The 13110-nt window shown below is 60.8% G+C and overlaps 2 protein-coding genes across 6 annotated transcripts; both read left to right on the top strand.

Moving 5' to 3' along the window:
- The first annotated feature begins 110 nt into the window (after window positions 1–110).
- On the top strand, window positions 111–9598 carry PEX16 (peroxisomal biogenesis factor 16). Of its 5 annotated transcripts, none has more exons than XM_044259162.1 (15): window positions 111–500; window positions 791–984; window positions 1787–1893; window positions 2425–2526; window positions 2856–3760; window positions 3963–3998; window positions 4795–4871; window positions 5178–5311; window positions 5448–5548; window positions 6295–6375; window positions 6462–6617; window positions 6724–6796; window positions 6928–7047; window positions 8758–8822; window positions 9445–9598. In XM_044259162.1, the coding sequence occupies exons 5-15, from the start codon at window positions 3649–3651 to the stop codon at window positions 9501–9503; spliced, it is 1014 nt and encodes a 337-aa protein (XP_044115097.1). In that variant the 5' UTR covers window positions 111–500; window positions 791–984; window positions 1787–1893; window positions 2425–2526; window positions 2856–3648; the 3' UTR covers window positions 9504–9598. The 5 variants fall into 5 exon arrangements, with proteins under 5 accessions (XP_044115097.1, XP_044115094.1, XP_044115095.1 ...); XM_044259159.1 differs by having other exon boundaries at window positions 628–984; XM_044259160.1 differs by having other exon boundaries at window positions 111–722; window positions 827–984.
- Window positions 9599–12259: 2661 nt separating this feature from the next.
- C7H11orf94 (chromosome 7 C11orf94 homolog) lies at window positions 12260–13095 on the top strand. The gene is made up of 3 exons (XM_044260948.1): window positions 12260–12509; window positions 12710–12783; window positions 12974–13095. The coding sequence occupies exons 1-3, from the start codon at window positions 12406–12408 to the stop codon at window positions 13093–13095; spliced, it is 300 nt and encodes a 99-aa protein (XP_044116883.1). The 5' UTR covers window positions 12260–12405.
- The last annotated feature ends 15 nt before the right edge of the window (window positions 13096–13110 follow it).

Genomic DNA, 13110 nt, shown 5'->3' with positions numbered 1-13110 from the left:
CCAGCTCTGAGGCCCCATCCCCTTCCCTTAACCTCCCATCGGGGGAGGAGCCCGTGACCCCGGGCCCGGGATCAAAGGGACAGCCGGGGTAAGGCGGAAGGAGTGGAATGCGGGGCCTCGAGGGTCCGTGACACCTGCTCCGGGCACTGGAGGCGGGGCTGGCCGAGCCCTGCCCAAGCACTCGGAGCACCTGGAGCTCCCGGGCCTCCCCACCCCCATTCATTTCTGGCAACACGGACAAAGCCGCCTTGCGAAGATCGACTCCTGCTCGGGAGCTGGCGAGGGGCCTCCCTGACGCGGGGACCGGGATTCCCCACCCTTGCCTAGACCTGCGCCTTGTGACTGGGGCTGGGACTGGATCTCTGACTCGGCCCCACCTCGCACCCCGCAGCCGACCGCAGCCTGGCCTCGGCCCTGGAGGGAGCGGTGGGCGCTCTGGCCCGTGAAGGAGAACAGTCACGTCTGGCTGAGCGCACATTCGTGCCAGGCCCGGTGCTGAGGTTTGCTGAGCCTCGTCTGGTTTAACCCTCCCCTCGTCTCGGTTAACCCTCCCTTGGGTCCTGTGACGCAGGCGTTATTCTCCCGAGGAGGGAAGTGACCTGTTCCAACACTCAGACCCCTTCCTAGGCTCTTCCCTGAAGACAAAGTGTCCTGCTGCTCTACTCGAAGGCTTCCTGCCCCTGGACTTGCCCCTGATATTCCTCCTGCCTGGATTCCACCAGGTTGCCTACCCCAACCCTCCCGAGGGCGGGCTCCTCCTTCCACCTCCCTTGGTTTATTTTATTCCTAGCCCTCCTGGAAGTTGACCTCGTAGACCTGTTTATAGCAGGTCTCCCCGCCTAGAAGAAGACTAATCCTGGGCCTGGAGCCTTGTCTATCTTGTCCTGTACTGGACCCCGGGAGCCCAGCCAGAGTCCAGCACCCAGGGACTACTAAATCGGTGCTGAAAGTGGACGAAATGCCCCAGGCCTCTCTGCCAGACAGGTTAGTGCAACTTCACCTATTAAAATGAAGGGCTGGGAGATCCTAGCTCAAAAGCAGCTGTGGAAAGCAGTCCAGCATGAGACCCTCTCAAGCCTCCTCCTTCAAGATGCCAGGATACCTTTCTCTGGGAGATGGGGTTTTTCCAGGAAGGTCCAGTTTGGGAGGCTGGGGTCATGGTTGCCATGGAGACTGATGGTGGTTCCCTGCACATCTGGGAATTAAAAGGAGATGGGGGTGCAGAGGCTCTCCTGGCACTTGGAACTTTGAGCCTTTAGCCCCTCTGGCCCTCATCTCTAGCCTGGAGTGGGAGACAGGTGTGGCCATATGAAAGGGCAGTCTTCTAGGCCTGAAACCTCGTTTTGACCCAGCTCTGCCCAGGACTTTGCTGTGTGACCTTAGCCCAGCCAGGCCCCCTCTCTGGGCCTAAGTGACCTCCTCTATACTGGTTAGACTGGTCTAGCTCTCTTCTCCTGTGGCTCAGGGCCGACCTGACCAATGGGAGGTTCTGGCCCAACTTGCCCAGAGGCCCTTCCATCCCAGCCAGGTGACCAATGCCAGATAGAGGGACCCAGCAGGGAGGGGCTTTGCCGAGTACCTCCTCCACACATGGCCACTCTTTGTTTCTGGGACCTAATCAGGCCTGAGATCTGGAGAGGAAATTCAGGCAACCCTGCTGCTTCCAAAGTGGCTGGGCCGGCTCTCCTCTCCCAGTCCTGCAGGGAAGGTGGAGAAACAGAGGCCAGTGCCCCTCACTCTGTCTGGGGGATGCTGCTTCTCTGTCCTCCACACCTTTTCTCCCCAGAACCACAGGCCCGTCAGCCCTGCGAGTATCACAGAAACTTCACACTCCCCGTCCTGTCCTCACTTTCTCCACGGCTGCAGAGGGAGAGACTGGAGGAGTGCCCACTGGTGAGGTTCGGGAACAGGTTCATTAAAATGGTGGGGTACAGGGAGGAAAGGAGAAAGAGCCCAACACTAAATGCCCTGAGCCCTGGTCTTAACCCCATCTACTGGCTAGACTCACGACCACGTGGCCTCACTGTGTCACTGCCCTTGCTAGGCTGTGGGCAGTGGGAGAGAGGGCACTGCTGTGGGAGACGCACATTGTGGTCCATTTGGCCAATGCCATGTCACATGACCTGGAACAAGTCCTTTCGCCTACTGGGGCCTCTTATTCCCCATCTGTGAAAAAGAGTTCACACCTAGCTGGCAAGGTTGCCAGAAAGAGTGGTCTAGGAGTAAGCCTGGCATCCAGGAGGTGGTGAGAAACCGTGTTGATGATGCCCACGACTGCCCCCTCTGTTCTCCAAGAACTTTAGCCTCTCCCGAGGCCCCTGGACACATCTCCCAGGGTCATCATTGCTTAGCATGAGTAGGGAGGGTAGCTGTGTTTCCCCACCTGATATAGAAGAAAACTAAGCTGGAGTCGTGTTGTTGAAGCCGTCTAGGCTCTGTGGTCAGACTACAGCAAGATTCGAATGTGGCTGGGCGTTATTAAGCAGATCCTTTCCACACCTGCTGATAATCCGTGGAGGGAATCAGGTAAAACAACGTGTTACTACTTTCAGAGTTCCCTGAACCAGCGAGTCAGGTCCCCAAAAGCTCAGACCCTTGACCCCACCCAGGCCCCGCCCCTTTCCCTACAGCCAATCAGTGGCGGCCTCCCCAGGGCGTCAGATACCCCGCCTCTGGCGGCTCCTGTCCCGCCACAGCCTCTTTCAGGGAGGCCGCCGGGTATGGGAAGATTCCCGGTATTCTCGCCCGTCCCTTGGGGACCAGCTGAGGACCGGAAGGTGCATCCGAGGGCCGAAAAGCGCTCTGAGATTGAGCCGGAGTTCAAGGAGCAAGGCTCCCCTCAAACCATTTTACAGATAGGAAAACTCGAGACCCAGAGAAGGGAAGCGCTCGACCAAGTCACCCCAAGCCAAGAACCGAAGGCGGAAACCGAGTTTTCTCCGCGAGGATGGGACTGCACACCCGCATAGTGCATGCGGGAGCTGTGGCCGAAGCCCAGCACTAACAGTGGCTGACCAGGGATCGAGACTGCGTGGAGGGCTGGATTCTTCCTTGCCTCGGTTTCCCCAGCACTACCTCTGGTGGGGGTCGGGAGACGAGGCAAGTGGCCAAAAGGACGCCTGCCAGGACTGTCCCCGCGCCTCCTCAAGTCTGATCGTAATTCCTTTAGCCGACTACCTCCCCGCCCCCTTAAAATACGGTCCTCCCGTTCGAGCCTCTCGGTGTTCTATTGGAAAGACTCTAGGGTCCTAGTCCATTCTCTAGAATGAACTGCTCAGACTACCGCGGGAGCTTCCCTGGAACTGCTAACTGCGCAGGCGCAAGGGCCGCCCACCCGGAAGGCGGAAGAACCGGGTCCCGACGCCGCTGGGAGGGTCGGGGGCGGAGTGTGTATTAACCAATGACCTGAAGCAGCAGGGAGGGCGGGATCAGGCCCGCAGTTGCTAAGCGCTACCCTGGAGGGAGGTGATTTAGGCAATGGGGTGAAGGGTGGTTCAATGGCCCTTCACGTCATTATCCTTCTGGCCCTCGGAAGTTAAGCAACGAAGAGGCGGGCCTAGGACCGGAAGCAGGAAGGAGGGCGCAGGAAGAAGGGTGTTGCAGCTGGTCGTGCTGTCGGTCCGTGAGTCTATCCGTCCCGAGGGCAGGATGGAGAAACTGCGGCTTCTAAGCCTCCGCTACCAGGAGTACGTGACTCGTCACCCGGCCGCCACGGCCCAGCTGGAGACTGCAGTGCGGGGCCTCAGTTACCTGCTGGCAGGTGCTACCCTGACCTTTGCCCCAGCCCTTAGGGGCTCTGACCCCTGACCCCCACTGGCCCCTTCCCTTCGGAATCAGAGTAGTGATCGCTGTGCTTGAGAAGTTCCGTCCAGGTTCCCGTCGGGCATAGGGAGGGGACGTCTGCGCCCGAAGCCGCAGGCTGAGGCGAATGCTCACCGTCGCCTCCTGTGCCTTCTCCCCAGGTCGCTTCTCCGATTCGCACGAGCTGTCAGAGCTGGGTGAGTGGGGCTCTGGGGTGGGTGGGGGGCGGCGAGGCTGCCCAGAGCGGGGACCACCCCCGTCCGCAGTCCTAGGTTTTCCGTTACATGGTCCTGTGCTGAATCGGACACAGTTCCAGAGTCCACTGTCTTGACGTCTTCCCCCCGCCCCCCAAATAGACCAGAGACAAATCTGGGGACCTTGACTGGTCTGGCCACTGACCCAAGTACCTTGCCTGCCTTTGCCCAGTTAATCTTCCCTGGAGTCATAGGAGGGGGGTAGTGTAACTGTCCTCAGTGTCCAGTTAAAGGGGCAGCTCAGTGAGGTTAGGGGACAACTACTGATGATCCGAGAAGCAGGATTCAAGCCCAGATTTCTCACATTGGAGGAGCCTCAGACTGTAACTGCCTCAGTAGTGTTTGCCCAGGGAGCACGGGAGGTAGAACTGGAGCTGCCTCTGGGCGGGGTTGGGGGGGGTGGGCTGCAGAGAGAGGAGGCCAGGAGGCAAGACCACCCATCCATGGCTGTGAGAGCGAGGGGCAGTTCTGGGCAGCCGGCCACCCAGGGCTCTGGGGCAGGGCAGTCACTGCTTTGTCACAGAGATCAAACCATCCCTTCGTGTTCCAGCCACCCACACGAGATCTTACCCGGGAGCGGGGAGCTCTGAGGAAGTGGGTGAGGAGGCGGGTTGGTTTCCACACAGTCTGGGGCAGGAGGAGTAGAGCAGGTAACAGGTGATCCCTGCAGCTCTGGGGAGAAGGGGAGGGTGGCGAGGCAGCAGGGGCAGCCCCTGAAGGCCACACCTCTCCCTCTCAGTGTACTCTGCCTCTAACCTGCTCGTGCTGCTTAATGATGGGATCCTGCGGAGAGCGCTTCAGAAAAAGTTGCCTGTGGTGAGAATTCTGGCAGGAGCTGAGGGCGGGAAGCTTTGGGACTGCGTGTGTAGCCTGTGTTACCGTCTCAGTGTGAGACATGCCCACGTCTGCTGAGGTTCAGGCCGTCTCATCAGGGGAAGGGTCGAGTTGTTAGTGCCCCTGTCTCAGATGAAGAGACTTGAGTTTCAGAGGCATAGGGTAGCCTCTGCCCCCTGGAGAACTCAGGCCTACACGGGTAGTTTTAGGGGAAAATCCACCTCCCCTAGGGGGATGGCCTGGGACTGGTCCCCCCAGCCCTGACCTCTTGGCCTGGGGTCCTTGCAGTCGCTGTCCCAGCAGAAGCTGCTGACATGGCTGAGCGTGCTGGAGTGCGTGGAAGTGTTCATGGAGATGGGGGCCGCCAAGGTGTGGGGTGAAGTGGGCCGTTGGCTTGTCATCGCCCTCATCCAGCTGGCCAAGTACGTTGGGACTGAGGAGGGCAGGTCCTGGGTGGAGGTGACTCAGGCCAGCAGTTTGGATGGGGTTCATCAGAGCACCCCTGACCCCCTGCTGGCTAGCCATCGCCCCCGCAGCCCTGTCATACTCCCAACCCAGGGCTGTCCTGCGGATGTTCCTGCTGATCTGGTTCAAGGCTGGCCTCCAGACCTCACCCCCCATTGTTCCGCTGGACAGGGAAACCCAGGCACGGCCCCCTGGTAAGCTGTTGCCACTCTCTGGAGCGGCCTGGCACATGGAACTAATTCGTGGGTTTCGAGTGGGCCGGCGGGAGTGGGGTGTTGTCTGTTCAGAGAGCACATCTATCCCCAGCAGTTCAGTTTGCTCTCATTCCCCTGTATTGTACAGAGGGAAAAAAGAAGGATGAGGGTAGAGGCATAATCAGAACTTGAACTCAGGACTCCTGGCACCAGTGTCTTCATTCTTTTTTGTGGGTGGCAGGAACGAGGGACAGCATGAGGTGGAGACAGAGGTCCTGCCAACCATGGGCCTTGTTCTGTATCTCAAGTGCCACAGTTGTGTGAGGCTGGGTACCTGGCAGATCTGTCCCTTTGGGGCTTCATACTCCTTACCGGTTGGCCTGATGCTTCTGGCCCTCCATGGGGACCATTCTTTGCTTCTCCTCCTGATCATATTGATTGCAAAGGCCTGAGAAGGCCTGAGCTCTCCCTCTTTCCCTCCCTCCCTTCAGTCCCCAGGGAGGTCTGGCTTCTTGGCTGGCTCCCCTGCCACCGGTGATGCTGCACTTTCCCCAGGCCGGGGATGGTGCTGACCCCACATCGCTGGCCACTGCGTCCTGCCTCAGCCGCTGCCTTGGTCCAGGCTTGTCCACGCTCACCTGTTCTCCCCTCAGCCCCCCAGGAGCGTTCACCGCACGCGTGTTCTCCACAGGCTCTGCTGGAAACATGGCCCTCTGACAGCATGGCCTTCTGTCTGTCCCTGCTAGATGGTGACCAGAGCACTGACAGCCAGGAGCAGTCGTACGTGGGGAAACGGTCAAACCGAGTGGTACGAACCCTCCAGAACAGTAAGTGTAGGATGTTGTGGCCCGGGCGCCTCAGGCCTGAGGTCAGCCTGGGCCTGACTGCTTAGCCGCGGCCCTTGTGTTTCTAGCCCCATCCCTGCACTCGAGGCACTGGGGAGCCCCCCAGCAGCGGAAGGGACGGCAGCAACAGCAGCAGCGCGAGGAGCTGAGTGTCGCCCCCACCCCTCTGGGCCTCCAGGAGACCATCGCAGAGTCCTTGTACATCGCCCGGCCACTGCTGCACTGTATCCTCAGCCCACACGGCTGGCCAGCCCTGCAGGACGGGCCGATGGGGAGCGGGGGGCGGGGTGGGCCATGTGCTGGAGACCTCCTTGACACCATGGCCATCAGTGCTCAGCCTGGGCCTGTGGGGTCAGCGGTCGTGGACACCCTGGCTCCTCTCTGGGGTCGTGGATGTGACCAGGTGAGCCTGGGCCTGCCCGGAGAGACCGCTCCCTCTGCTGGGTTTTGTGCTGCAGACCTGTCTCCACCGGAGCAGATAGGGGGGCCCCCTCCCCCGTTGCTGGCCCTGACCGCGTTCCCTCCTGCCCCCAGCCTGAGCCTCCTGAGCGACAGGAAGGGCCTGAGCCGGAGGGAGCGGCTGGAGCTGCGGCGACGGACCATCTTGCTGCTCTACTACCTGCTGCGCTCCCCGTTCTACGACCGCTTCTCCGAGTGAGGACGGGCCCCAGGAGGGGCGAGGCCCACCCTCGGCCTGGCCCGGCTGCACCCACTGCCTTGGGGTGTTCAGGCCCCTGGCCTAGCCCTGGGCATGCTGAGGACGGGGCCGTGGGGATGGTTGGGGGGTGCTTTCTTCCTGCTGAGTGGTTTGGAGCCCCACATTGCAGAGAGGCCCTTGAGGTTCACAGAAACTGGGCGCCTTAAACTGAGCCGCCCAGCTGGCCTGTGGCAGAGCCAGGGGCCACCTTCATGCTCTCTCTTAGCCTCTCCCTACCTTGCCCAGCCCCTGCTGTCTCCTTTGAGGGCCCAGAGCTTCCGGCCTTAGCCAGGCTCAGAGGGCCCACTGGCGGCAATCTGGGGGGTGGCTTGGGACCAAGTGCCCCAAGGTCTGCCGGGTGACTGCCTGAGGTGTGACTGCGATCTGGAGGAGGCGGGGTGGTCCCTGTACAGCGACGGGGGCCAGGAGACAGACCAGAGGCTCCTGTCTTAGTAAGTCCTCTGCTGGAAGACTGCAGTCGTACCCGGAATCACATTTCCTGCTAGGACTGCACAGCCTCTGTTTGGGTTTGGTTTGGTTTGCTTTGTTTCTGAGGCAATAGGAAGCGAGTTTGGGCTGCAGTTAATGCCACCTCAGTGAGAACAGTCGGGCCTGGCTGTCCCTGTTTCCAGCTAAGTTTGCAAGCTCACAAGCTACTAAAGCCAAATCCTATTTCCTGCTCTGAAGGAATATTCCAGAGACTTACGTGGACCATATGAGCTCCCCCAACAAACGGTCTGCCCTTTGCAGAGGAAGCATAGCCCCAGGATCTTGGAACTGAGGCATTTTGAGATGACCATACCGGCAGAGGTGGCCCCATAGGCGGCGAGCCTCTAGTGTGGCACCTGCCGAGCAGACCAGCCTAGTACCCTTACAGCCATGGCTCAGACTGAGAAAGGTCTAGAAACCTGCCAGAGAAATTCCTGTTTCCCCAAAGGACAGGGAGTGGGCTGCTGAGCGGCTCTGGGGTGCAGGCTGTGTGGGGAGCCCTCTGTCCTTCCGGTCAGAGACCGAGTGTCATCTCTGGGGCCGGGCTGCCTTCCAGTTGTGTGACCTTGGGCAAGTTACTGAACCTCTCTGTGCCTCATCTGAATGACGGGGACTTGATCGTGCCCGCCTCAAAGGGTTGTGGGAGGCCGTCTGTGACCTCAGACATACGGGAGTGCTTGGTACAGAATCACTCAACAGATGCCGAGTCTTGTCATCATTTCTCTTGTTACCAACAAGAGACACTGTCGTGTCGCCCCAGCTCCTCCCATGGGAAAGTGCCATCTCTTAAAAAAACAAAAAACAAAAAATAAGGCTTTGGCCCTGGCCCCTTCCTCTGAGTGTGCCTCCCTCAGGGGGCCTGGTCACTCAACATTGGCTCATAAGGTTTCAGTGTGGCTCAGCTCTTCTGGTTCACGGGGCTTCTCGAAGGTGGGGCTATCCTTCTGGACCCTCACCATCCCTGTGCTGGGACTGGCCCATGTGCAGTGCCCCAGGAACGCGTTGGCTCAGGAGAAGGAAGGGCAGGACAAGGGAGGACTGTGTGTGGTGCCGCGAGTAAGGCCAAGTCCGGAGCTGAGCTGTGGGCGGTCCAGGCCTATAGCTGGTCCAGGCCTATGGCCGGGGTGGTGGGCACCGAGATCCCCTACTCAGCCTGCTTCCTGCTCATGTCTCTGCAGGGCGAGGATCCTCTTCCTGCTCCAGCTGCTGGCAGACCACGTTCCGGGCGTTGGCCTGGTGGCAAGTAAGTGCGGGATAGGGATGTGATGATTACAGAGTGTCACGGAATCACTTGATTTGTGTCAAGAATCAGATGACAAGGAGATAAAGAGACAATAGTCAAGGACACGGGCCACTGGACACAGTCAGGAGAGGGAGCCCAGAGGGCAGGTTGGGCGGGTGACAGTTCCTGGGCAGGACCAGGCTGGTACATAGAGCCTCAGGGGTGGCTGGAAAGGGGTGTCCTGTCCTGGGAGAAGTGTAGGGCCACCCTGGGCTGTCAGCCTTAGCTGTTCCGGGACCCCGGAGCCGTATACCGCTGGCTTCTCTGGGGCTTTCTGGTGCCCACCAGGCTGTTTGGAGCTCTCCCCTCAGCAGAGAGGCCATCAGTGTCCACAGTGGGACCAGCCCCGTGGCTTCTTGAAGCCTGAGGGTCTCCTTGCAAAGGGGACAAAGGTCGCTGCTGCTGCTGCTGCTGCTGCTTTCCTAGGGGCGGGCAGGTGGGAGAGTCTGTGGGGCTGGTGGCCCAGCAGATGTGGGCAGCCGGGCTGGGGACGCTGAGGCCGAGAAGGGCCTCAGGTAGAGCGGAGTCAGGTTGGGGCCAGGTTGGAGTCCGGCCCTCAGCCCCAAACTCCCTCTCGTTGCAGGGCCGCTCATGGATTACCTGCCTGCCTGGCAGAAAATTTATTTCTACAGTTGGGGCTGACCTATCCCAGGAGTGGGTGCAGGGAGGGGCAGGGGTGCCCCGGCCGCTGGGTCCCCTGGGGCCCCTTCACCCTAATAAACCGACTCTGGCAGCGAGCCCGCCTGTGGCGTCTCCATCCCGCTGCCCGGCGCTCCTGGCGCCCCCGCCCAGCAGCCAGGCCACCCACGCGCCTCCCGAACATCTCTGGCCGGGGAGCCACTGCCTCCTGCCCCTCATCCCTGGGCTGAGAAGCCTCGGTGGAGATGGGGGCCTGGGCTTCTCCGGCCACAGAGAGCTGGGATCTGGTCTCTGCAAGCGTGGGAAGCTGCTGGCCATGGCAGCTGCGGAGGTTAATCCCACACCTCTGTCCCCGATCCTGGTGACAACAGACAAGGCCCAGCTGGGCAGGCAGTGACAGCTGCCTGTGTGGCCTCTGGCCAGAGCCTCTGTCTGCCCCCTCCCTCCAGGGCCCTGTCGCTCCAGCCTGCCAGCCTCTCTGTGCCAGAGCCTGGTGAATGGTGGGCCCAGCTTGGTTTGGGGACTCGTGGAGCCCCCACCAGCCCCCATTTGATGGCGGGAGGTTTTCTCCCATAGGCACCAGCCAGCCATGGGGCCAATGCTGGGGGCAGGTGTCAGAGGGGACTCAGAGCCTGAGTGGGTGCAGGTTCGGGAGTGTGAACTGGGGTCTCCATGCACACTCCCTGCCAGCTCCCTGGAGACCATGCACATGCACACACGCACACGCACGCTGCTGGGGAAGGTGCAAGTGCCCAGACCGAGCGACTGCAGCCTGGCAGATCTGCCTGGCTGATCTGCCTGGCCTGTCCCCTTCTCAGCCGCCACCCCTGTCCCCTGTGAACAGACTGTCCTCTGCTGCTGCAGTGTCTAGCCCAATAAGCCGCCCTCTGAGTTCCAAGGGCTCCATCCGCACCAGCCTCTACCCTGCCTCACTTCCTCTGTCACTTTGAGGGGAGCTGTGGCAGGGGGCAGCTTTTCCCTGCCCCCGCCCCCGAAGGCACATCCAGGTCCAGGACTGGAGGGTGAGAGGACCTTCAGGGAGGTCACAGCTTGGAGCCCTGACTGTTGCCTGGCATGTATCCTATAAGTGGCGTCTGGCCCGGAGCTGTCCGTGCAGCGGGAGGAGAGCAGGCCTTCCCGCCGGGCACTCACCCACCAGCGGAGACACGGAAATGAGGCATGCAGGGCGTGAGAACAGGTAGGAGCGGGTCCCTGAGGAAGGCCAGGTCCAAGGTGGGAGAGCAGAGGAAAGATGCCTGTGGAGGGCACACCCGTCAGGGAGGCCTCTATTCTAGTAGGGGTGACCCTGCATCAGTGTCCTGCAGGCCTCAGCTGGGAGACGACGTTGTGCACAGCAAGTTGCAAGAAACTCAGACCTGCCTCCGGAAGGCAGCGGGGAGGGGAGCATTTTAAACCTCATCCCTGGGACGCCTGGTTGGCTCAGTCGGTAAAGCACCTGCTGCCTTCAGCTCAGGTCCTGATCCCGGGGTTCCGGAATCAAATCCCACATTGGGATCAAGTCGGAGTCCTTCAGCAGGGATCTGCCTCTCCCTCTGCCCCTCACCTTGCTCGTGCTCTCAAATAAAAACTTGCTAAAAAAAATACACCTCACCCCAGCGGTCTAGTGCAGGGGCTCCCATCGGGCGGTGCTGGAGGCTGAGCACAGGGACACAGTGGCAGAATCCTCCAGCAGTGGATGGGCCTGGATTCAGGTAGGCTCGGGAGTGGGTGTGGCTAGAGAGGGAGATGGTGGCATCTTAGAGGCAAGGAGGGTGAGGGACGAGGGACTGAATTGGGCAGAGTGTCCAGAATTGTGGGTTCCCGGCCCACAGAGGATGGGGACCCGGGCTTGTTGAGGGACAGCTGTGTCTAGGACACAGAAAGGGAGATGACCACTGAGCAGTTAGTGTGTGGGCTCAGAGCACACAGGGACAGTCTGAAGGAGATGCCAGCACTTGTCACCCTGGGGGTTGCTGAGGACCAGGAGCCAGGAATGTCCCTCTCCCGGCCTTGGGCACGTGGGCAGTTACGGGAGCAGGGCTGGGCCCCCGGAAGGTCTGCTAAGAAGCAATGGGGTTCCCGAAGTGCAGAGTCCTGTTCAGCCCTTGGGTTCTGAGTGCACAGTCTGGAGCGGGCCGGGGTTTTGGAGGTGAGCTTGGGCTGCGCGCTCCGACGGGCCGGGAGGAGCCCAGCTCTGTGCTAGCATGTTGCATTTATTCATTCAACAAATCTTTACTGAACATCTACCGGCTGTGGCTGGGGATCCTGCCTTGAACAAAACCAGTCTCTACCCTCGGGAAGCTTCTACTCTAGGGAGCAGGCTTTACCACCGACTCAAAAGCCCTCTGTCCAGCCTCAGGGGTGGTGGCAGGGCCTGGGGAGCCCCGGCGCCGGGCTGTTGGAAGCTTCGGAGAACTGGGGGGGCGGGTCTCTTAGAGCAGTCTCTTGATGCTCTCTGGCTGGAGGACGGTCCCGGCGTCACTGGGGGGGTGGCAACAGGAGGCCGAGGGCCGCGGAGTGCGAACGGCTGGGGCTCCACATGACCTCTCCTGTGTGCCACTTCTTGGGCACCTAGGTATGCACCTTACCTCAGAGACGAGAAGGCGGCCCGCGACTGACATGGCCGCCTCGCAGGAGACAAGGTGGGGCTACGAATGGAGATCAGATGCCAAAAATCTATGCCCTTAACCCTCGGGCAGTGACACTAGAGCAAGAAACTGTTTGGCACCTGTTGGCCAACAGCGTCGACAATATGAAACGAAGACCAAATCTCTGCTGGACATTTCTGGCCTGGCCGAGCCCTGGAACCCTGCCCTTTGTGAGGTGGCCTGGGAGTGGGCAGCAGTTCCGTCCTTCTGCCGGGGGAGGGGCAGGCAGAAGCCAGGGGACAGGGACCTGATAGGAGATGGTTCTCGCCATGCTGGGGGCTCTGCATCCCAGGGCTGGGCTGAGCCTCTTCCTCCTCTACCTGGTCCTGGCAGCTGCACTCCTCCGCCCCCAGCCACTGAGGTAACACCCGGGGGCACAGGCTCAGGGGCCCACAGAAGGTGAGGCTCTGTCGTGCTGCCTCCCGCTCCGCTTCCCAGAGGACTGGCTGGTGCCATAGTCCTGGGTGTCGCAGCTCACACAGTCCCCCACCCTGAGCCCTCACAGGGAGGTGGTTAGCGGCCTAAAAGGGCCCGGGCTGAGCACCTTAACACCTCCCACAGGCCTCAGCAATCTGTTCCTGAAGAATTTTCAGCCCCTCTGCAACTCTCGCAGCCACTTTCCGGCCTAGTGGATGGTAGTATCTCAGCCCTGCCCTGCCCAGCCGCCCCCCTCCCCTTGCCCCGCGTGGCCCCCACCCCCGGGGACACATGCCCTAGGGGAGGGCACCCACACCATGACTCCAGGGCTTTTCATCCCAAATGGCACCATTCTGGGGTGATCTTGGTGGATTTCCCCCTGCCACCCACACCCTCTTCTCTTCTCAGACTATGGGGTTCGACCCAAGCACCCCTGGCCACGAGGGCCTCGACCCCTCCTCTCCCGAGCCCAGCAGCGCAAGCGTGACGGGCCAGACATGGCCGAGTATTACTACGACGCACACCTGTGACCGGCGCCCCTTATA

The sequence above is a fragment of the Neovison vison genome, chromosome 7, assembly GCF_020171115.1.
Source record: "Neovison vison isolate M4711 chromosome 7, ASM_NN_V1, whole genome shotgun sequence".
Lineage (NCBI taxonomy): Eukaryota > Metazoa > Chordata > Mammalia > Carnivora > Mustelidae > Neogale > Neogale vison.
Note: the sequence above shows the minus strand (reverse complement) of the source record. Positions and strands in the feature narration are given on the sequence as shown.